This window comes from Poecilia formosa, unplaced genomic scaffold, assembly GCF_000485575.1.
Source record: "Poecilia formosa unplaced genomic scaffold, Poecilia_formosa-5.1.2 Scaffold70, whole genome shotgun sequence".
Lineage (NCBI taxonomy): Eukaryota > Metazoa > Chordata > Actinopteri > Cyprinodontiformes > Poeciliidae > Poecilia > Poecilia formosa.
In genome coordinates, this window is record NW_006800009.1 from 745,303 (window position 1) to 769,136 (window position 23,834).

Sequence of the window (23,834 nt, forward strand, 5' to 3'; positions counted from 1 at the left end):
GTGACACACGGGTTCAATAGCTGTGAGGACAGCGTTTTAATTGTTAGTCGTTGCCCGTCACGAACATGCCATTAACAAAAGAGGCCTGGGAGCTGGGAAAATAATAATCTGAAAGGAACTCCATTCTCTTACAGCAGGGCTGCTGTTGATGCAATCCACTGAAATTAGAACTGGCCCTTATTGCTCCACGTAGTCGATAGCCAACGTGTTTGCTGTTTTTGTACTCGGCATGTATGTTTGACCGTGCATGCTCTCAGTCCAGCAGGCAGGATGGATGGATGGATGGTTGGATGGATGGATGGATGGATGGATGGATGGATGGATAAATAGATAGATAATCATTTTAAAATCAAACACATTTACTCCCATCACTTGAAACAATAGTCGTCACTTTGACTATTTAATCTAATTGCTGATTTAGTCAGAAAAATACTTGTTTTCTAAGTTGAATTAAGTTGAATTGAATTGTTAGATAAAAATCCACTGTTAGCTGTCAGAGGACCATTTTACTTCTTGTTTTAAGACATGTGTCTGCATTCGAGTCACTACTTTATGTCAGAGCCATAATCCCCAGATGCACAGCAGAGCACGAGTTCGACTTTTTTCTGCTTCAGCACACCTAAATAAAAAAATATATATAGTTTGAACCTTTTCTTTCTGTGCTCTCAACTTTTCCCAGGTGGCCACGCGTTTTAGAAACACTCTGCTGGCTCTGATGATTTCTGGTACATAAAGCAGCGCTTACTGCCTTTTATGGGGTGTGGAGATGACACCGTAAACCTCCATCTCTGGACTTGAAGCTCTACCTGGGTTCTGTTTTGCACCTCCTTTAATTCTTCCTGCTGCAATGTGGCGTCTTCGCCCTCCTCCTCCTCCTCTTCCTCCTCCTCACAGTCTTGTAATTAGAGACAAAAGGCCAAATCTGGCAGGGAGAGAATGCCAATCACCGCTATGCCAAGTATCGGCCTCGGCGCAGGTGAGTTACTCATATTAACGTCTAACGCCGCTTCATTACCTGTAAGACAGGCGAGTAATTAAGGTTTCTAATTGGATTCTGATTGACAGTGCAGTGTGTGTACAGAGTCATTGACATGCAGGGGAGTTCAGAGGATGAGGAAGAGCGACGATTGGCAGCGACATGAACAGTGTGTGCCTGACAGGTCAGCGGCGCAGATATGCTATCTGCCGCGAGGTGAAGCGCTTGTGCGCTTGTGTGAATCTGTCAAGTCCAGACAAAGCAGGAGAGCGAAGCAGTGAGATACGGTTAAATGAAAGGCAGGAATACTTTTTCTCAGCTGGACAAACACGTCGCATCCAGTAAGACGGAAAATGGAGGAAGGAGGTCTTCCGGTGAATTTCAGCGCCCGCCGGTGTGAGACGTCTCGTCGTCTTCAGCTTTCTGCAGAGATGGTGCTTTGCCGATTGACTTCACCTAGCTGGAACTATACGGCTCCAGTTCCAGTCACAGGAAGTGAACAACATGCAGAGAGACAGAGAGAGAAGGAGAGAGAGAGAGAGAGAGAGAGAGAGACGCTGCAGAGATAGCAGGATAAATCTTATTGGTCTTGTTTCCTTTAAATCGAGATAAGCAGCCAGAAAGCATTTCTGAACGTGATCTCTTTCAGGCTCCTCACAGCATGAGGCTTGTTTTTCTTCTCACTGCCTTTGAGAGAACACTTGTCTTCTCGAGGCTCCGCTGGCAAATTAGACGAGCCTGACTCTGCATTTTATGTCCAGAAGTCAGTCTGAAGAGCTCGGTGCTTCTTTGCATCCCCCCACAAAGCAGAATGCATTGTGGGGGGAGGGGACATGAAAATCTGACATTATTACCAAAGAAGTTTATTCATTGCAGCAGAAATGGATCTGTTTTCAGTTCTGTTTGTTTTTTTTTTTCTTTGCGGGTCACTGCTCCCATTAATATTTAACTGGATGCTGCAGACAGCTGTTATGAACAGGCCAGGACGTGCCAGTGAATAAACAGAAGCATTTAAAATTGGGAAGCGAGATGAAGTCATGTTTTAAGATGCCTAGATTCCCTTGAAACGTTCACATTCTCAGACAGACCTGAATCTGTGCACGTTTGTCTCAAGCAATTCTTCCAAATGTGTTGAAATGGAAACAATTTAAACTCTTTTTCCTCTCTTTGCTGCTTAGTTTGGGGACTAGATACATATTTGGAGTTATCTTATAGTTTATTGATGTTGGAAAAAAAAATATTGTGATAACGGTTGTGGTTTTTCATGAAAATAATATCTCAAACTTATAATGTTTGCAAACTTCAAATATTGACAGCATGTCTGAGGTCGTTATTTTGGTCCTTTATTGCTGATTTAATATCAGCTTGTTAGAAAATATGACTAAATGCAGCTATTATGCACTGCTTTATGCAGCCCGTAAAATAGTTAATGTTTGTTCTTGGAGAGTTTATGCTTAAGCTTTCCACCCATTTGTTGTCTGGTGAGTCATTGCTACGAAAGATTGCTGCTTCAATAATTTTTATTGATAATGTTAGTGCTTATATTTGGCTTGAATGATAAATACACATTTTAATGTATGTATTTTTTTGTTTTTAATGTAACGATGTTGCCTGTCTCTCCCTTGTAAAACAGAAATCTGATCTCAGCAGGACAAACCTGGTTAAATAAATGCTAAATGAAAAACAATAAAATAAAGTCAGTGCTAATCCAATCAAAAGTGCGTTGAACAGCAACGATAGATGTTTTATTGCTGGTGATTAAAGGCATAGTTGTTAAAGCAGGATGTAAAGATCTGTGATGTATTCTCCAGTGTTTGGCTTGATATGCGTGTAAGTAGCTGTGAAGTGTGTTGATATTGACCTGTGGATGAATAATTAACGTTTCCTACCCTAAGAGCCAGTCCATTGTCTGTATGTGTGGAAAACCTTGTGCTCTGACTAAAGAAAGCTGAAAATGCTCGCTGTTTAATGGTCTTAAGAGACGCGTTCTGCCGCTCGCGATCACACTTATCTGTATGTTGCATTAATGATTCAGCATCCAGTGAATCACACTGTAAATTAGGGGCCATCCTTTGAAATGTAACATTGCTAACGATCACTTTCAGACAGTGCAGCTGTAGGAAATAGTGAAACTGTGTAATGTTTGCCAGCCTTGTTTCCCCTGTTTTTCAGATGCATTTCTGTGTGAACTGTGATCTATTTAATCTAGTTGAAACCTGTTGTGGCTGGAGACATTTAGGAGAAAATCTTTAACCTCTCACAGAGAAAAGCAACCCTCTAATTCACAGCCATTGAGCCACGGTTTGATTCATGTGCATTGTCTCTAAGGCTAAACAACCTGGAATCATTTTTGCAGCAACAACAAGGCCGGAGCTGAAGGAGGAATAAAAATTTCAGCACAAGGATTCAGCATGACCTACATTTTCTCATAAAACTACTTACGCAGCATCTAATGTCTCAATCTTGCAAGTGTGCTGTAAACAGTGACCACAAATGAAAAATCTACTTGTTTTCTTGACACATTTGCAGAGAAAAATGTTTTTTTTGTTTGTTTTTTTTACCTATTCAGACCAAATAAAACTTCACTATACACATAGTTTAATAATGAATCTGGGCTGAAGGCGTGTGGTTAATGAGATAGACTTTCTGATTCCTGCTTGTTATTTGTAGCATTAGAGGGGTTTTTAATTTAGCATGTTTTCATGGTAAAAGTAAAATAAACTTTGTTTGTGTATAACTCTCAAGGACAATTACAGTTTCTGGCTTTAAACATAAAATATTTATATATATCTAAATCTACCTTGCAGACCTGGAAATGCATTTTATTTTCAAGAATTGCTGGAGCAGAATACAAGAAGAAGGAAGGCTAAGAGGAAACCAGTTATTTACATACACCGTCTAAAAGAAACATAACCTTTTTACCTCACTCTCACGTTACATATCAAACTAAGCTTTTCTGTTTTAGTGTAGCTAATAAGATCTCCAGAACAGCTGTGAAATGTGTTGGAGATTGCATTTGTTAATAGATCCTTTGAGTTCTTGATGATTATTCTCATGTAATTTACCACAAAGTCGACTTCATGGTGTTTTGTTGTTCACATTCAGTGAATTGGAAATTCACACGCCGCCGTAACGTCTGTTTAATATTTTCTCTCCCCTGCCTCATTTTCAGCTTGCCTCGATGCATCGGCACATGGCGAGTAAAATAGTGTCATGTTTACATTTTGTGCTTAATTGCCTCCATAATGTCCTGCCAATGTTGACAAAACTTCCAGCTTGTGGCAAACTTTATCCCCGAGAGCCGCACACATTTGCTGGGGAAAAAAAAAAAGGATAAAACAACAAACACCTTGAGAGAACAGATGTTTGTTGTTTTTTTTTATCACGGCAGCAGGGACAAGCAAACCAACGTGGCCCGGGGGGGAAAACACATATTGCACAGAAAAAAGATGAAAACAACTACAATTTTCAAATTTAATGATCTGTGTTAAAATATTTCTCAAACAGATTAATCTGAACATTTCTGGGCTCTTATTTATTTATTTTTTTACTGCATTGCTGATATTCATCATCGTGAATAAAACAATCGTGATGCTAAAGGTGGAGAGATAAGTTACAGGAAGGCCGGATTTGGCTACAAAGGCAACACATGTTGGGAGGATCAGTTCGTTGTTGTTTTTGGTCTTTGGGGAGGATTTGGCAACAATGAAAAATGTATTAAAAATCAACAGGCTTATCCCTCAGAGAACATGAGAGCGTTTTCAGTTCAGAGCCAAAACGCTCTGGTGGGCGAATCACGAACAATGAGGAGGGGAAACAAACCCATCGTCTCGGCTCAGGGTGGCTGAGCAGTTTGGGGATAATGTTGACAAAATGTTCAGGGAGCATCGCGTCACCTTGAGGTTCAACTGCAAGGTTACATTTTTTTCCTCTCTCTCTCTTCAGCCGTTGCAGACTGTTTTCGACGTACCTCTTGCTCATTTTTCACTCATTCCTGCTTTGCTTTACTGCCGAGCAAAGACCAGCTGTCTGCGGCTCACCTGTGGTCCTTGCTTGGCAGATTGATTCTGCTGCCTGTGAGCTCGGCCACCTGCAGAAAACGCCACACTGACAGCTGGCAAAAGTTACAAAACACCAACAAGTCGGCTTTCTGGCCCCACGGACAGATGCTACAAACACAGATCAGCAGCAATTTAACCAATACATCCCAAAACAGCGTAGATTATGATTAACAGGTGGAAACCAGGATGTTTAAAAAGCTGAGAGTCCGCGTCGTTTGGTGCAGAGCTAAGGAGAAAGTGTGTTTCCTCGTCTGGGAGGTTTTGCAGCAAACTCGTGTTTACTCAGGGCAGAGCAAGCAGCACCAGGGGATGTGTGTCGTGTTCTTAGGGAGGGCACCATCAGGACAACACCCCTGTGCACAGACACACACACACCTACACACACAGAGACACAGCTCCTCTGTAATATGAGAAAAGCTCAGATAAATATTAGTTTCTCTTTATTGGCAGAGTTTACGGAGCGTTTGTCATGTATCGGGAGAATCGTCTGGCTCAGCAGGCTGAGGTGACGTGTGTTTGTCTAGGTATTTGTTTTTGCTTCCTGCTTTAAATATTCATAACAAACTTTATTAGCTGTGGTGCTTTGGATTACCTGCCAAGATATAAACGAACAAACAAACAAAAAAGCTTTAAAACTCACAGAGATACATTTCTAAAAACATCTACAGACAACCTAACAATAATACAAAGTATGACATGGAAATGGTTCAATATGTTAGAAAACTTTTTATTTAAAACAAAAAGGCTAAAATCAATACTGCTAATAAAATAATATATTATTACAGTTCTAATAAAAATATCTATAATACTTTCGAAACGTTTAGACAGCTATGAAAGTAACCACTACTCTGCTCTCTTCATATACAAAGTACTTTATCCAAGTTTATGTTACAAAATCAACTTTATAAAATACAAAAGATGCACCGTTGACTGTATTTGTCCCTTGCAAATGACCAAATATAAACCCCATTTATTTCTGTAGAATATGACACATTTTGTCATTCTGCTCTTTAAAGTGTAACATAAGCATTGATGCGATTTCTGATTGACTATTTTTGTTATTCTTTTATTTTCTGAAAACAGGCATTGTTGATTTTGGTTCCTCCTTAAGAACAAGAAGATCGTATGATATAAACAGAAGTTTTCTGACATCCTGTTGTGATCTGTTAACATCAACATAACGAGAGAGCTTCCTTTCGTATCCTATTTTAGTGATTAATGTGGTTAGCAAAACTAACATAGCAGGGAATGTTAACCTTTACTTTAACTTTGAGATTTATAAAAACCTGCCAACATTTCCAAAATTAGCATGGTCCATGTAGACAGATGTTTAAAACTCAGCAGGAGGAAACAGAGCAACTCTGCTCAGCCTCTCGTCACCAACGTTAAGTCTTGCTCTCTCTTGCTCTCTTGAAGCCTAAATCAACAGCTGAAATGTCCCAGTAGTTCAAACAAACTATGATAAGTTTATACTTCCTCTCTGTGGTTTCTCTCACGTCATATTAAAATGCACCACATTTTAAATAGTAAAAACAGCTTTGAATCCTCATAGTAACACAGGAAGAGCTGTTGCTAGCCCACAATGTTAGCGCTACTTCAGGGCATTCGATCTTCCTGTGACAGGTCAAGGCAGATTAGGCTGAAAATAATCTTGAGTCTAATTTATAAACCGATTTCTCAGTGTGTGTTTTGGAGCAAGCTGATATTATCTTGGTTTGAAGTCAGACTATCTGCTCCTGTAGCCAGCCTGCTATTTGAAGCTTGCAGAATCACCTGGTCACTTCGTCTATTTGTTTTGAGATTTTATAAATAAGATTTTAAACCCAGTGGACAATTTTACATGTTCTAAAACTCTTTAAAACATTGGTACACCTTTATTCTAACAACTGAACCGTGCCTACTATAAAAAAAAATATCTTAAGACTCTTTAGTTTATCGTAATAAATCAAGTGTTTTGTTTTATAATACAAAAACTATTTCCCTATTTTTTTTTCCCAAAATGCTACAAAAATGTGAATTTGTAATTTAACTCTTGGTGATTCAGAAAACTGGTACAATCACATCCTAAATTATATCCTAATGCATCCATCCTGAGCCCCGGTGCAAATGACAGAAAATGCAGTCAGGCGTACATTTGTTGTTTGTGATGTTCTGACAGGAAATGACATCAACCTGGTGGTAAAGCATTCATCAGTGCACCTGTGGGTACTGATGCAAGGCCTGATGGCTGCAGGGTTATGAGGGCCTGGGCCGTCTTTCACACAGTTTTTCTGAAAAACATCAAGTCAGAATGGTCAACCAGTCCACCTAAATTGAGCTTCTGGTGTGGAGTTGTTATTTTATGGAGAGAGTTTTCACTTACGTTTAGGTTTGGGTGAGACTGGGAGGAAACCAGTTTACTTACCTTGAGTCAAACTATTGCAGGTTTATGGTTTTATTTACAAAATAATCTTTACATTATCAACTTTTATGCTCTTTTTTGTATTGCTTGCTCACTTTTCATTGAATTCATCCATGCACTGGTGACAACATTCATGCTAAGATAAGAAACAATCTGATAGCAACTCTATCATTGCTTTTGCAGCCATGCAGCTCTTTGTTCCCCTCAATAAGTTTTTACATTAAAAATGGCTTAAATTACTCTTCTATTAGAAAAAGAGTAGTTTCTCTGAAAGTTTTCCCCTCTCACCCCTCCTAAACACTTTGCTCTGCACTCAGTCATTGACTCCTTTTGGTTTCTGGCATAACTTTTAATATTCAAAGTCTTGGAGAGCTGCTTTGGATGAGCACACAGCTGCTGATTGCTGGTAAAAAGGTTTGAAGAGTCTGAATAATGATATTTAATTTACCTGACCTTTTCTAGGCTGGAAACCGCTAACAAGATAATTAAAGACCAAAGGGGGTAAAAGGTATCTGAAAGCTCAGACTTTCTCTTTTTATTTGTCCAAACATTTTCAACTTTTGTGGCTTTTTAATAAAATGTCTGATTATTCCCCCATTTCTCCTAGATATAATCATGTTTGCTTGCTCAAGTAATCCATTTATGACTTGCTACATGCAGTTCAGCTGAGTGCGGTCTATCAATAGTCTGAATTTGGAGCTGTAATGAAATTCAGATCTGCAGGATTCTCAAACCCCTCTTGTTTTCTTTATTCGCCGAGCACCGCGAGCTTCAAAAGAAAGATGTCTTCATTGGGCGCAGAGCAGCTTAAAATGCTCATAATCACTGATTTCACGATGTGCCTTTGGCTGCAAATGAAGTTTTGATGATGCAGGTTCATTAGTGCTAATTCATGTAAAGTGAAGGGAAGAGGCGAGAGAAGAAAGAGGATGAATGAGGAGTGGAGGAGGCTGGTGTGAGCTTATGCTGATACTTGTTCTCCTTTGAATTTTTATTCCTCAACTTCAATTACCCAGGCTCAGGCAGGATTCCCCCCCCCGCTCCCCCCATAAATGTTCTGCTGCTCACTTTACTCTGTTGGTTTCAAGAGCTATTGATGGTTGGAGAAGGCGATTTAGTTATTTTTTTTCCTTTGCAAAATTTTTCCCATCTGTTCATTTAATCAGGATCTGCTGCTCCAGAAACAATATTGTTGATTTGTTTTCTGATTTAAGACACATTATTTCTCAGAGATGAGACATCAGCAGTAATCAAAGCCACTCACCATTCCCGCTCTACATGAAGGAGGGACATTTTTACTGCTTTTTATCGCTCTCAGCGGACCGTCTGTGATCATGATTGCTGGCTGAGACAGTGAAAACATCCATCATAGGGTTAATTGTTCAGCTACGCTGCTTCCCCAAATGTTATTGCATTGAAACAAATGTGCTGTGCAACCGACTCTTTGATTCTTAGCTTTAATCCCTGAATAAAAGATGCAACATCAAGGTGACTGTTAGCTTTTCCATGCAGAAAAAATGTGTTGGACGGTGTTTCCATTATCTGGATGAATGTTTCAGAGGGTGGAAAGCAGACATGCAGTTTTTACGGCATTTAGAAGAGTCGGTCTTCCAAGCAAAAACGTGTTAGGGAAGTGACCATAACACCTGATATCAATGACTTGGAAGGATGAGAGAATACTTTTGTTGAATTGAAAAACAAGACTGGAGGCCTCTCCGTTGCCTCGGATACACTTTGACGTAAATTCACACCAGAGTGCTTGGCGGCGGTTCACTTAGAGAGACATCTCTAGCCTTGCTGTGGCCTCCAGTCGGTAAAAAAGCCCAGCTGCTGTAACGACCGGCATGCAGGTGTACAGATAACACGTAGAAGTCTGGTCATGGCTTTTAGAGGAAAATGCTGTCGAGGTTTTGCTAATGGAAGCAGAGAAACATGGCCGCTGTACTCCAGGTCTAATTGGTTGGTGGTTGAGGCGCTGTGGAGCTGTCAGATATCTACCAGTTACTATCAGTTCCTCTTTTGTTCTTGTTTTTAGAACTGGACAAAAGACGGATTTATTAATTATTGTTAACAGAGATTTTTACCTCCAATCCATAGATAGTTGTTGATGATGTATGTCTTTGTTTCTCTGATCTTTTCAGGATTTCATTCGTGTCTTAGAGGTTTCCTTCTGGACTTCAAGAGCAAACGCTGGTGCGGCGCCCGGACCTTTGTAAATCGGAAGTTGGACAATGCCAACAGCAGAGGAGCCACTCGATTGTTTGCAGGGCATCATAGAGCCCAAGAGTATAATGTAGTCCCCACTGAGTCTTTCTTCAAAACAAAGTCACTGGGCTGATTTGGGCTATGGAAGAAATGGAGAAAGCTGTCGAGGATTTAAATTTGTCCTTTCTGCTGGAGCATGAAAGGGAAATGATCCTGAAGGTGCTGCAGAAAGACGAGAAGCTGCGGAAACGTGAGGAGAAAAGGATACGGTAAGGATTTTAACGCCCAAAGCCTACTTTACTTCTCTCTTCTGTCTGCTTATTTCCTTCTCTTCTCTGTCTGCTTTGCAGAAAGTTAAAAAACGACCTGCTGGAGATCAAGCGGAAAGGTTCCCGCCGGCCTCAGGACTCTGAGGAGCGGCAGTGCGCTCGCTGCCTCAAAACTCTGGGGCTGATCTTTGACCGTGGCGAACTCTGCGATGAATGCCGGCTGCGCGTTTGCAGCGACTGTCGCGGAACGATCGCCGGCTCACGCAAGTGGAGATGCAACGTCTGCGCCAAGATTTCGTAAGTGTGTCAGCCGCAGAGAGGCAGAACAGAAACTGAGAGGAGGGATGGACTCTACGTGTGTGTTTTTTTTGATTAATGATCCTACATCTGCATCAATTTGTCAATCGGGGCCTCGGGGGATTATGGTGCTGTGTTTAATTCTGAAAAAAAGAAGAAAAAAAATCCTTACAAACCAAAAAACAACCATTGATCAGATGTTGACAGTTTCTAAACTTTTATAGACATCAATCGCTAGTTGTTTTATAGTTGTTGTGCCAAATGCATGTGTACCTTAAAGTACTAATTAGCTGGACAAAAATGTAGGTTTTCAATTGAGAATAAGTGAAACGTGTTGTGTTTTTATGAACAGTTCATAAGTACAATAACTTGTACAATGCCAAATGAGACATTTAGATCTTTCCTGATGATGTATTTAATTTGATCTATTTACAGTATGTCAGTGCATTATATATTGGAGGCATCTTTTTTATATTCAATAAAACACTTTAACAAACCTATATTTATAAGTTTCTGCAGATCTAATGTTGAGTAAATATTTACAGAGAGCTTCACCAGGTATGGAAGGTCAAAAACACAAGACTTTTCACATGTCTGACGTGTTGTTGACATGCTGGCACAAGCAACTGTTCAAAAATATGTGTAACATATAAAAAATAAAAAAAATCATAGTCTTATTTTTTGCCTCCAATAGCCCTCAGCTTTGTGATAGAGAAACATTTAAATGTTGAGTGTTGGCGTTTGTAATTCCAAGGAAGCAGATCTGGATCAGAAATGCATCTCCTGCAACAAAAGCTACATTTTTAAAATCATTTTTGGAACCCAAAGTTAGAGATGCAACTTAAGAAAATCTAACAAATTTGAATGTTTTTTAAAATCCTTTACTAAGATGAAAAATATTTCTAACATTAATAATTGATTTATTTTCCAGCCCAAAGGTTTTTCAGTTTGCATCATTAAAACACGTCTTCACTCCTCTCAGCATGTTGCGGGTTACACCACACATCTCAGGCCTTGTTGGTTCCTGTGTTTTTAAATCTGTATTCCCCACGTTTTGCACAGTCACATTATAGCCGCTCAGCCTGAAGGGTTGCCAAAATGCAACAGCCCCCATTTATCTTCATTAAGTGCTGGTAATGTCACCTACTGCATCGCTGACGCATCTTCTGTGTCTGCTGGCCTCCGCTCTCTGTTTTAAATGATTGTTTGATTATCTGTTAATTTGTAATACCTCCATTTATGTCCTCTGTTGCTTTTCTCTGTGTTCCAGCTCTTTGCATATGAATTAAAAGACATTATGCAGCCTTGATCTGCAAATGCACCAATTCACGTTCATGTTAGATTATTCCTTCTGAATGCTGCAGTTTGTCAGGGAGTGTATTTAGTTTTTTTCAATATCCTAGAAAACACGTGTATCATTAGTGAAATCAGCAGAGCATGTATGTCCTACTCATGAGGGAGGGGATAAATCTCCACATTTCCCCTGATGCTAAATGGAGCTTGAAATAAAATGCAAACAGTTAATTTATGTTATTTAGTGCAAAGATATTTTTCTGTTCCTAATGACTAAAATCTCTGTATGCAGGACTCAACATCAATCATGATAGAATGTTTTATTTTTATTTTTATCAAGGACTCAGAAGACGAAAAGGACAAACGTCCTGTTCATTTTGGGTCTTTTGAAGTTACAGTTAGAGTCTCTTAAAGAAAACGAGGCTGTAAATATAAGATCTGGTATTTTCCAGATTCTAAAAGGATTCATCTGAAATAGACAAAGATGAAGCCAAAACGAATAATATTCTCCAAAAAAAAGAAAAGCAGAGTGAGCACAGCTACATTTTTTTTATTTATATCCATCTGGTCTGTTGTACTTTAAAAGTCTTTCCGCTTCATTTTGTTGCACTTTTTATTTCTGAAAGTGTGGGTCAGCTGACGTTTCACCACCGTCTCGTTCATCTTACTCCGGTTGTGTCAAACTTGGAGAGATTTATTGGTGCTTCAGTGAACTCTGTTCATGATGATAGATTTTTTCCATATCTGCCCTGGCAGCAGCTTTCTCTTAATGCTCTGCATGTGGACAGTGTGATACGTCACAGTGACAACCACCAACCGTGGGCCGCCGTGACCAGACTTCATTGTTGGAGCAGCCATTTTTTAACACCAGATAGGCAAATCAAATGGTTTTTAGGTTTAAAAAACAGCTGAGTATGATGCATTTTGCACAGGGATTTTAGCCAGATTATGTATTTCAGTAGAAACAGGATCAAGACATCAGTCTCAAAAATGTTTACTAGTTTTAACGACCTTAATTTCAGCTTCACCATAACATAGATTCTTATACTCAGTTTGTTTTAGACTTCTTTAGTTGTACATCATTTCAATAACTGAACTAATGTTTGCTAAATCGACATGTTAATAAAAACTGTCATGAAATTGACATAAAAATAAAGATTAAAGATTATAAATATCTTTTTTTCACCAATCCTTTTCTCTTTATTTTTGTTTTTAGATTTAATAATGCTATGTTTTAGTTTTTGAAGCAAAAAAATTCACACTCTGTCCAAATTTTGCATTTTATATTTTACATTTTTGTTCTTGGTCTCGGAACCATATACACTGCCCAAAAAAATAAAGGGAACACTCAAATAACACATCCTAGATCTGAATGAATGAAATATTCTCATTGAATACTTTGTTCTGTACAAAGTTGAATGTGCTGACAACAAAATCACACAAAAATCATCAATGGAAATCAAATTTATTAACCAATGGAGGCCTGGATTTGGAGCAACACACAAAATTAAAGTGAAATGTTCCCTTTATTTTTTTGAGCAGTATACTTAAAAACTAATAATTTGGCAGTGCCTGATTACACTGAGCCCATTCTGAAGGAGAAAACCCTTTGCTCGGCTCTCACCCGCTGGTCTTTGTGTCTTGGATTGTGTGTTTTTACAACAGGGAGCTGAAGGTGGTGACTGGAGAGTGGTTCCTGGAGGAACGGTCCAGGCGCTTTGAGCAGAAAGCGCTGAGCAGTGACGTCATCAAGCAGACCATCCTGAGCGCCCCACCAAGTCAGTCTGGTTGCTAACGTCTGAACGATAGCGCCATAAAACCATAACTATGACCAAAAAGACTTCTGTGTGCTGTACGATTGCTGGGCGTGTGCAGATTTTATTAATTAGTAATGTTTTTGGTCACAAGGTGCAGAAAAAAAGTCAACAGAAAACCTGTCAGCGTCCTCTGATCTAGAGAAACCAGACACTCCAAAATCCAACAGAAGTGCAGTGCGCAACATCATGGATGGTGCCAGAAAGAAAGGGTGAGAAAACGGCACAAAGAGTTGTGTGGAGGCTGGAGTTATGAGCAGTCAGTATTTTAAACTTGAAGAGTTGAGAAAAAAACAGCAAGTCTGAGCAAATTTCCTCAATTTATGAAAAAAGATTCAAGCTTAAACTTCCCTAGGAGTTCAAGCAATGTTGAGTATATTTACATCCTGTCATTTTTACGAGACAATGTTTTTCTTTTTCTATTTCAAACAGGGGTTTCAGTAGATAACGTTGAATAATACCAAACTGCTCTTCCAGGGATCTTGCTGCTGCCGCCTAGTTGCTTGCCATCTGCTAAATGGCTAAAATGAGGAACCTTTTCACACACTGGGGGCAACACGCTGCTTTGCATAATGTATTAAAGTCTACAATAAATTCAAACATCTGGTCTGAAAGTTCATTTTTAATTTAAAAAAAGACAGCAATCACGTATAGTAGATACAATTTTGATCAAAAATCAATATAAAGTGTATTTAAAATTGCAGCAAAACTGCATTTGTAATTAATTTTAAGCAAAATTCAGAATAAATACTCCTGCTTACTAAATGTTATAGATTAAAGTAAAACCAGTAAAGCAAGACATGAGCTGACCTTTGAAACCAGAAGATCTATTACACAGGTGAAGGTCCAAATAGGATCATTTTAGTTTGTCCAAGTTCTGACCACATCCAAATCGCACCATAACAAGTCTAGTCTAGTGTATCATAAAAGGGACTATAGCTGCAAGAATATCAACCAGGCTGTAATAAAACCTTTGAGCTCTGATGGTTCTCAATTCAACAAAAGAGAAGCAAATAAAACCAACAGCAGCCATTGTAATGACGAGGAAGCCGCCATGCATACGTCTTATTCACTGAAATTCACATCCAGAATAGAAAAGAGGAGGCAGCAGCTCAGCTCAAAATGGTCAGGTAATCTTTGATAATTAACTGGCTTCATTCTCCCATCAGCTTCTTTTTGCTGGTTCTTTAATCTGACATTGCTGACATCTGTCTACCACAAATAAGATACTGGAAAAATGAAAACCTTACATTTATTCTACGTGAATGAATTTATCTAGAATCTCCTTCTTGGAGGATTCAGATCAAGTAAAATGCCAATACACGGGTTACGATCGTATCCGAAGGGCTCACGACGCATTTTCACACGAAAAACAGCCGTGATGGAGTCCAGGCCTTCGCCGCATTGAAATTCTTTTCAATGTGTCTGAGAAGACTTCCTGCAGCCTCCCATCGTCGACATAAAAACATGGAGGAGAAAATCAATGTAGCTATGGCAGGAAATAAGTGTTGTGACAATGCGCAGTATTAGCCTATACCGATGACGTGGTCAATGTGAGTCACTATCAGCTACAGATGAACCAATAAATACAAAAGTCTCTGATTATTCTATTTCTGTTTCCCCCCCCCCTTTCCTTTTGCCACACATTGTAGGAAACATGCAGACAGGATAATATAACCTCAAATCTAATCAACTGCTCTTTGAGCTGAGTGCACGCTTTAATCTAAGATCCTTTGAAATGACCAAATGGACATTTATTTGATTTGTCAGAGACCTGGAATGTATTTTAAAATACATTTCCTGAAGCAAAGAAACATTAATTGGATTCTGCCAGCTGTGATCACTTCTCATCTCGACTGCAGTCTGGTGGTCTCTGAAGGCGCAAAACGGTACCAGCATGAAACAGATCTGCTTAATCATAAAAGTTTGGACGGCAAAGAACTTTGCACTGAGCTTTAGTTATTCTCAGAAACAAAGAGATTTTTTTTTTTTTTATCAGATATTTGCAGTTTAGAAGTAGCCCACTTTGACATATTTGTTTTTTGTTATAATGAACCTGCTTGTTGCCTGGAGCAGCTGTGTTTTCATTCGTACTCTAACGTGAACTTTTCCAGAAGTCAAAGAATTTCAGATAAACCGAGCCAAAGTTTGAATTTTATAAAGTGGAACATGATATAATAAATGTGTAACACAACACAATAAAAAAAAAAAAAAAAAAACGCGCTGATTGTTTTGCACATTTGTAGTTTCATATTCAACTTTTTCTCTCCTGAAATGAAACTGTCTGCCACAGGAAATGTTTTATACCTGCTTTGAGAGCTGACAACTTTAATGCATTTTTTTAATATTCCACTCTCAGTGCAACGTAAGGAACGGTGGTTTTCTGACTCCTGGTTATCTGCCAGGAGGAGATTGTTTAGGGTTATTTTTATTTGAGCATATTTCATGGGTGATAACTGGCTGAAACAGAGTTCAGAACCACAAACGATGATCATAGGATGTGATACAAAGTGTTTAGAAGACAAATTGCACTTGATGTAAGTTAAATATAAACAGCATGACATCCATCCTCTGTCTCTAGCAGTTTATCCTGACAGAGTCATGGAGCCCGGTGTCCCCAGTAGCCATTGGTCACTTTGAACAAGTCAAACAATCATGAAAACCAAAATAATTGCAGTTGAGGAAAAAATAGAGCACATCAATTAACCCAGAATATGCTTATTTTGAACATGCATGGATATGAAAACTCCCCAGGCTGGGATTTCAAAACTGGAACATAAAATAACGTTGTTTACCACAGAAAGCCATGAAATAATATCACATTGCATCACGTAGCATAGCACATCACTGTATAAAATAACATTACATGGAATGTCACAGCATGGCATCATGTAGAGCAGCGTAGCAACATTTCATAACATAACATAGCATGTCATGCAGAATAACAGATTCAGTAAATGTTTAACCCTCTAGCAACAAAACAGGCGCCATGACGAGAAAGAAAGAAAAATCTTCGTTTTTAAATCCATTTGGTATAAAATCTGATCTCTGTAGGACTGTTTGATTAGGGACAGCGTTGTGGGAGGCAAGAAAATATAAAAGAGTTTGCCACTGGCTGCTGCGGCACTGTTTCCAATCCCCCAGTTTAATAACTAAAAAAAAAATCTTCTCTCTGAGTCGGATCACAAGCGTCTTTAGATGAAAACAGCTCTCTGGATGCAACCAGATGAAAAGCAAATTGAGGCACAATATACATCTAAAAACGATCAACAACAGAGGGGGGGGAAAGTAGGCGAGAAGCAAACATGAAAATCATCTCTTTAAGTTTCAAAGACGAAAACGACACCAATAGAAAGAAACCAGTCGGCAAGACGAGCAAAGAAAAAACATGGAGATAAATCCTAACAAACCTGAAGATTTTTATGCTAAGACTTATTTTAATTCAAGTCCAACCAGCAGGTGAAGCTTCAGTGAGCCACGTTATGATGCTGAGAATTTCCATAGTTAGAAGAAATTATCTTCTGTATATTTGATGAGTTACTTGAATTTTATGGTTGTCATTTGTAGCTGATGAGTCTGATGGCTCTACGTCTGCCATGTCTGTAAAAGTCTTGCCAAATCCTTCTGAATGCTGATAAAACCACCTCATGTCTGTAAGTAGATGGAACAATAATTGTAATGTGATAGAAATGACACTTTATATACAATGTATTTCCTCTGGGGAATCCACAAATCAGTGTAATAAAGTGGAGACAGTAATGACAGTGAGGTAATGGACACTAGTTAGATCTGCTTCTTTCGCACAGCAGATAACAACCTCCATGTCTGTGTGTGTGTGTGTGTGTGTGTGTGTGTGTGTGTGTGTGTGTGTGTGTGTGTGTGTGTGTAGACGGATGAAGATGGGTAAGAAAGGCAGCCGCGCCACCCCGAAACCAGGGAACGGAGTCGACAGCGTCAGCACGAAGTCGTCTTCAGATGGAGATACTCAAAGCGTTCGTTCTGCTCAGAGTCAGCATTCAAACAGGTGACACACACAAGAAATACATAATTTACATAAACAAAACTAAACAAATATGTGATTCTGAAGCTCTATCAGCATTAAGTGTATATTTCTAAGTGATAACATCAGAGGCCTAGACGATGTGTGATTTTAGGAGAGATCGATTAAAGGTGGTTTCATGGGAATTTTACATTTTAAAAAAAGAGTTTCTTTATATCGTTGGTACCGGACACGTCAGTCTGATTGTACTTTAAAAGATGAGGCATCTTCAAAGAATAACTGGCATTGAGCTTTCTGTTTAATGGACTGAGGACTGCGGTTTGATCTTGAATATTTAAATCTTTCTTATAAAAATAGGATTTAAAAAGGCTGAAATCCTTCCTAACCGTTTTCTCATCGGTCCGTTTCGGTGCCCTGATCTGACCGAGGCCGCTGCTCTGCATCAGTCCTGATAAAATACAAACTGCAGGAGAGCAATTAGCAATCAGACGAGAAGATTATTTAAAAAAAAAAAAAAAGAAGACAGGAAAGCATGTTTCTGAGAGGTACCGACAAACATCACATTTAAATCCTCTTATACAAAAAATATTAACTTATAGTGTTAGAATTGAATAGAAATGTTTTTGTTTTGTGTTTGTGGAGCTCCATTTGTGACAGTGCAGGTCAGAAGTTTACATACGCCCATCGTAAACATGCACGTCTTATTGACTTTGGATCTAAAATGATTTACTTGAACCATTTGTTTGCTGGTTTGTTAGTTTTTATGAGTTTATTAGGAGGTGGAATGAAATACCCGACTTATGAAGTTAAATTATCTGCTAAGATTAATTTAGACATCCAGCTAGCATCACATGTCTTTAAAAAGGTTGTTGGACATAAATAATAGTTTAAAAGCCTATAAAATATTTACATTTTAGGATTATTTCACTTCCTTCTTGTGTGTAAATGCCAGACATTTCCTGTTTGCACTTACTACAGTTGATATTTGGATTAACTCTAGAATATTTTGTACGTTTTAAATATTTTTTTAATGCCGTTGTTTATAGAATAAACTTCACAGAAAACATTGATTTAAATCAAATGGTCTCCTGTCCCACTGAGTTTATTCCATAAATTTTCAGTAGGTTTTAGGCTGAAGTCATTCCAAGAGCTTAATGTTAGTCTGATTTATTTATTCGTTATTTGCATTGCAATGGGTCCAATGTTGCAATGTTTTGTAGGCTGTTATATCCACATGTATTGATGTTAGTGTGGGAGTCGCCATCATGATGCGAAAGAAGGAAACACAACTAAATAAATCAGGTTAAATGTCAGGTCAGTGCCTGAAATTCAGCCTTTTTACACAAACTTCAGTTCTGAGAAGTGTTTAAATATTCAGACATAATTAAAACTGAAGCTTGTTGATTGCTATAAAATGTGTGTGGTTTATTTGCAGCTAGCTCAAGAGGATATATTTAGTTGCTAATGGGAGCGTATTCAGATATTTAAGCATAAACAGCTTAAAGAAGGTCCAAGTTTAAAATCTGTGCATCTGACATCTCCACCAAATAAACTCAAAATTAAATTGCACTCATGCTCAGGATGACCAGAGCTGCATGTGAGCCCGTCACCATGTTAGATGTTTAACGGGTTCGTGTCTCCTTTTCAGGAGCGCTGCGGTGGCGTTGGAGTCCTCGGGTTTGCCCACGGTCCCCAACAATCTCCGTTCCCAAACTCCAGATAAATCGCCCAACCCCAGCAACAACAGGAGGGTCAGGGTCAGCGACAGTAGCACCCGAACAGACACTCGGCGCCAAATAAAGTGTCCAAGGTTGGCGTTTATTCCAGCAGCTTGTGCGTTTTGTTTTTTGAACGCAGCCCGACGGAGCGGAGAGCGTCGCCAGTGTGCGCTCCAGCGAGGGTCTGCCCGAGAAGGAAGGGACGGGACTTCACCTCGCAAACTCGGGCGCGCCGACCATCTCCGTTTCCTGCGCGTCTGTGTCGTCAGGTAGCAACACGGACCCGTCTTGTCTGCACCCCACCTCCAAGCAGCACGACTCCTGCTGCCGTCTCGCAGCTCCCACAAGCACAACTCGCACGCAAACATTTTGATAAGCGGCTCGCAGCCTCCTGAAGTGCTAGAAGCAGCAGATCACTTCAGAGGTGACGCTAGGCTGTCTAAGTTCACCTCAGAGAGAGAGAGAGAGAGAGAGAGACGACTCGGCGTGTTCAGTGTCTCAGGAAGGATAAAATTAGTCCCTCTGCTGAGAGCAGAAGTCACGTCTCCGCAAATTACACCATTAACTTCGGCTCCTTCATCTCTAGCTGCTGCTCTTGTGTTCTTTTAAGTATAATCTCTTCTTCTTTGTCTCTTTCGATGTCAGAGCCGTTGTCTCAGCTTCTTGCTGGAGCGTGTGAAGGCTTTAGGATGGCTTTGATTAGTGCCGTTAGTTTTTAACGAAGATCTCCAGTCGTGGCCACAGATGTCAGGCGGTTTATGCAGAACCGTCGGGGCGGAGGGTGTTCTCTCCTTTACTATTTTCAGATCACAGCTCCTTTGTTTGATTTAATTAGCAGGCTATGTGATTAGCAATGATTTTGGTCCCTCTGCAGGAGTCGTCTGATCCTCCGCTTTGTTTCAGCAGGAAGCGGCTTGGGTCAAAGTTTTTGATCTCTTATAATTTTAAATTCTAGTTTCCCTTTTCTGACATGTACAGAGGAATAATTCAGTAGTTTCAAGAGGAAGAAAACAACTAGACTGAGAGGAAATCAATTTTGATTTTGTTTTGTTTTTTTTTAAGTATTGAGTTAGTGCCTGAGGGCAATTAGCTTAGCAACTAAAAAAAACTACAAGGCAGGAAAACAGCAGCAGCTCCCTGCAAAGATCAGGAAATATCCCATGTGGCTCTGAAGCTCAATAATTAACATCAAGTCTATTTAATCTATTGTTTAAGCCTCATTGAAGCCAAAGACCGTAAAATCAAATGTAACTAAGCCTGTTACTCACATTAAGTGTCTGATTTAGTGAGGCATTTTACAGTTTGTTGGGATTTAATTATCAGCGTCATGCTTTAAGGTTTGAGGTAATAATCAACAACGACGACGACCTCAAAGGTGCTAAAAAGTGAAGAAACAACTGAAAGAGAGAAAGGGAAGATTTGCAGTCGAGAGATTATTGCTTTTACAAATCAATGAGCAATGTAATTTGGACAAAAAAATTGCAAAAAAAAGAAAACTCCTTGTATGTCAATGTGAAACTGATTTCTGCGAAAATAATGACAATTAAATAAAAATATTTATTTTTAAAAAGTGTTTACATAAGTATTTGCCCCCGTTAAGTTATATTTTTTAGGGGTTTTTTTATAAATTTTGGAACTCATGCTGCAGAGTTATTCTGTCACTCGTCTTCAAAAAGCCTTTTAGTTTGTTTTCAAATCTAAAAAGGTTTAAAAGGACCGTAGCATCTCTCCAAACCAGAGGAAATATGCTGCCAAAATTATGAGAATCGATAAGAAAAAAAAGTCCCACATCATCAGATTAAATGTTTGTTAGTTAAAGACCCTTACATTTGAAACACTTTTTAATTTTTGCTTGAATTATTATTATTTTTTATTTTTTTCATCTTTTGACCTACTAAACTTGGACTGCTGCCTCTTCATCCATCCCTCTGCCCTCCCTCCCTGCACCAGATCACAGCCGCTCAGAGATGGACCTGTCAGCTCCGGGCTCCGAGCACAGCGACGATGGCCTCAGCCTCAGAAGCCGCTCCGTCCCCGGGCTCAACGAAGCGGTGAGCGCGGTCGCTTCGTCTCATCCTTTCTGCTCAGTGATCACACTTTTCCCAACAAATTCACCCCAAACACTCTGATTCATCTGACTCTGAAGTTAACAGATAAGGAATATTCAGTCCTAACCTCCCTCAAATCCTCACCTGCGACGCACTTTATTGTGTAACCGCGTCAAACTTTGGGATGCGTGGGCCGATGAACTCACCGGGATCCGTCAGCTGTGGGCTTGAATGCTAATTTCACATCAGAGCTCACTTCAAAGAGCATCTAAACAGAATAGGTAGTTTGCAAATGGCGACTGACGACGAAGGCGGTCAGCGTGTGGCGCCGCTTTGTTTCGTCTTCGCCGATTTGCATTTGAAGCAGTTCGGAGAAACGCTCACTGATTACGCCTTCCTTTGCCCACTCTTCCGGTCATTCTCTCGAGTTTACTGTAAAAGCAGTGACGCCGTGGTTTTCAAGCACGTGAAAACCAGATTACTACGCCGAGTCCGGATTCGACTGATTGAATTTACTTAGGCCGGGCCCGGCTCCGTCCGCCCACTCAGCGATGTTCGGATCAGATCTTCCAGATGTCACGCTCATCCGATCGCCCTCTCTTGCAGGAGTTTTCCGACGAGGACGCAGAGGAAGACATCGACGCCCTGATGTCGGCACACAGCCTGAGCAGGGGCGGACGCCTTAGCAACGCCGCATCAACGGTAACACCGAGTTAAAGCAATCCCAAACAAAGACACACATCCTCTGGGAAGTCCTACATGCTGCCCTGCCACTCGGACGCGGCTCTGGTCCTTGTGCACACAAGCCCTCAGGGCAAGGCATTCATGCTTTCTCTGTGTTGACTGTGCTAACACGGGATGAGCCGTGTCAAGAAAACCTCCCATGCTCACAAACCTGCTGCGTTTAAGCAAACTAGCATGACGCAGTTGCAGTGTGAGATGCTGGAGAGTTCCTGCTTTGTGTCGTCAGAGGAACTTGCGCGGCAAAAACATGCTTTCGCGCGGGAAACCGAGAGACGTCTGCCGTCTTATTTGTGGAAAATGTAGAAATGTTAGGCCAAAAGGAATGTCCTGTTTCGACAGGATTTATTGGTCCAGATGCTCAGAGGTTCAAATATGTCAATTAATAGATGCATCATGTTCAGCTGATGCTTTTAATGTTTGGGGGGGTAACACTTTATTTGAAGGGGTGTACATAAGACTAATATTACACGGTCATAAACGTGACATAACACCTGTTATGAACATGAATAAGTCTTCATGGATGTTTACTGGTGTCATGAAGTGTCTTTTGGTAAATAATGACACTTTTAATGCAAAAACGCATTAAACGTTTTAAAAGTGTCAACTTAGCATTGTTTGGTAAATAACTACATTTGTATGCAGTTGCATTAAAACTTACATTAAAAGTCAATTAAAAGACTTAACTTTGCATTAAAGTGTCATTATTTACTGAAGGACATTTCATGACAACAGTCTTAAACATTCATAAAGACTTCTTTATGTTCATGACAGTGTCATGTCAGTCTTATGCACGCCCCTTCAAATAAAGTGTTACCATTTTTATTGTCTATTGGTTCTTTACATACATTGTCTTTAATATGGATTCACGCCTCTGGGACTTTAATACATCCTGAGGCTGATCACCTCAATGCGACACTGCCTCGACACAGTAAATCATGCAAAATCGGCCTTGATCAAGTGCTGAGTACATACAGTACTTCTCAGTGGGATGAGGTTTCTGTATTAAAAATGCAAATATGTTAAATTCTTAATGTTTTATCAGCCATAAAGCGGTGCAGCTACAGCCAGAATTACTTAAATAATTAACGTTTTCTATAATATTCTGATTCATTGACATGTATGTGCATACAATGTAAAAAAAAAAAAACAACCTACATTTTGCTCTGCACTTCTTATCCCTCTGACTTCTCTTTGGTTCAGTGAGAACAGAAACATTTCTCCACTTTTCTTATCTTGCTGCTTGTTTGCGCTGGCCATCTTTGCTGATTTCCAACCACTCTTAATCTCTGAGGTTTTATCTGATAATCACCACGGTAACGGTGTGTGCACAATGGGGGTTTTCTGGTGTCAGTCTTGCTGCATTTTCTGCCTATTCCTTCAACAACCTTCCCTCTGCCTCTCTTCCCCTCTCCTCCCTGCTCGTTCTGAATCCAGTCCTCCACTCCCGGCACAGAAAGAAGGTGGGGGTACCTAAACATCCCCGACTCGGACGCTGAGACCGTGAGTCTCCGTGTTTCACGGTTCTGCATGCTGCTGTTTTCCTGCTACATTAAAGATGCAGCAGTGCCGTAACATAAATATTGCTACCCATCGCTCAGTAATATATAAAAACCTGTCCTGCATACACCTGCCTGGCTCAGTGGACGTTTGTGCTAATATTTGTCTCTATTGTTTCCCTAACTCCCCACAATAGAAAAAAAAAAGAAAAAAAAAGTCGTCTTCATCACAGTCGGTAGCTGGAGGAAATGCGTGAAGCAAACTTCCCTTTTTTGTGAGAAGACAGCATGGATTAACTCCAGCTGGGTTCAGACGGGTTTATCTCCTCCTGTTTACCAGCAGTCAGTCTTACTCCAGAGTTAATTACCTGCTGTTGCCGTTGTGGTTGGGACTCTTTTCTTCATAGAGAAATGAAGTTTGCAGGTATGTATTGAGCAAGAGACACAATTAGGTTTGTTCCTTTGGTTTCAAATGGGTAAAACTCAGTCAGCACGGCTGAGCGCAAGCTTTC

At 39.9% G+C, this 23,834-nt stretch overlaps 1 protein-coding gene across 3 annotated transcripts in view; it reads left to right on the forward strand.

Moving 5' to 3' along the window:
* sytl5 (synaptotagmin-like 5) overlaps nucleotides 1-23,834 on the forward strand; it is a 45,870-nt gene that overhangs the window by 12,192 nt on the left and 9,844 nt on the right. The window contains exons 2-11 of one of the 3 annotated variants that reach the window (XM_007555393.2): nucleotides 9,580-9,912; nucleotides 9,994-10,209; nucleotides 13,168-13,280; nucleotides 13,411-13,528; nucleotides 17,206-17,340; nucleotides 18,965-19,073; nucleotides 19,174-19,303; nucleotides 20,985-21,085; nucleotides 21,689-21,784; nucleotides 23,261-23,326. In XM_007555393.2, the coding sequence (XP_007555455.1) occupies nucleotides 9,785-9,912; nucleotides 9,994-10,209; nucleotides 13,168-13,280; nucleotides 13,411-13,528; nucleotides 17,206-17,340; nucleotides 18,965-19,073; nucleotides 19,174-19,303; nucleotides 20,985-21,085; nucleotides 21,689-21,784; nucleotides 23,261-23,326 (1,212 nt within the window). In that variant the 5' untranslated portion in view covers nucleotides 9,580-9,784. The remainder of the gene's footprint in view (nucleotides 1-9,579; nucleotides 9,913-9,993; nucleotides 10,210-13,167; nucleotides 13,281-13,410; nucleotides 13,529-17,205; nucleotides 17,341-18,964; nucleotides 19,074-19,173; nucleotides 19,304-20,984; nucleotides 21,086-21,688; nucleotides 21,785-23,260; nucleotides 23,327-23,834) is intronic. The other 2 variants (XM_016673095.1, XM_007555394.2) reach the window with 2 other exon arrangements.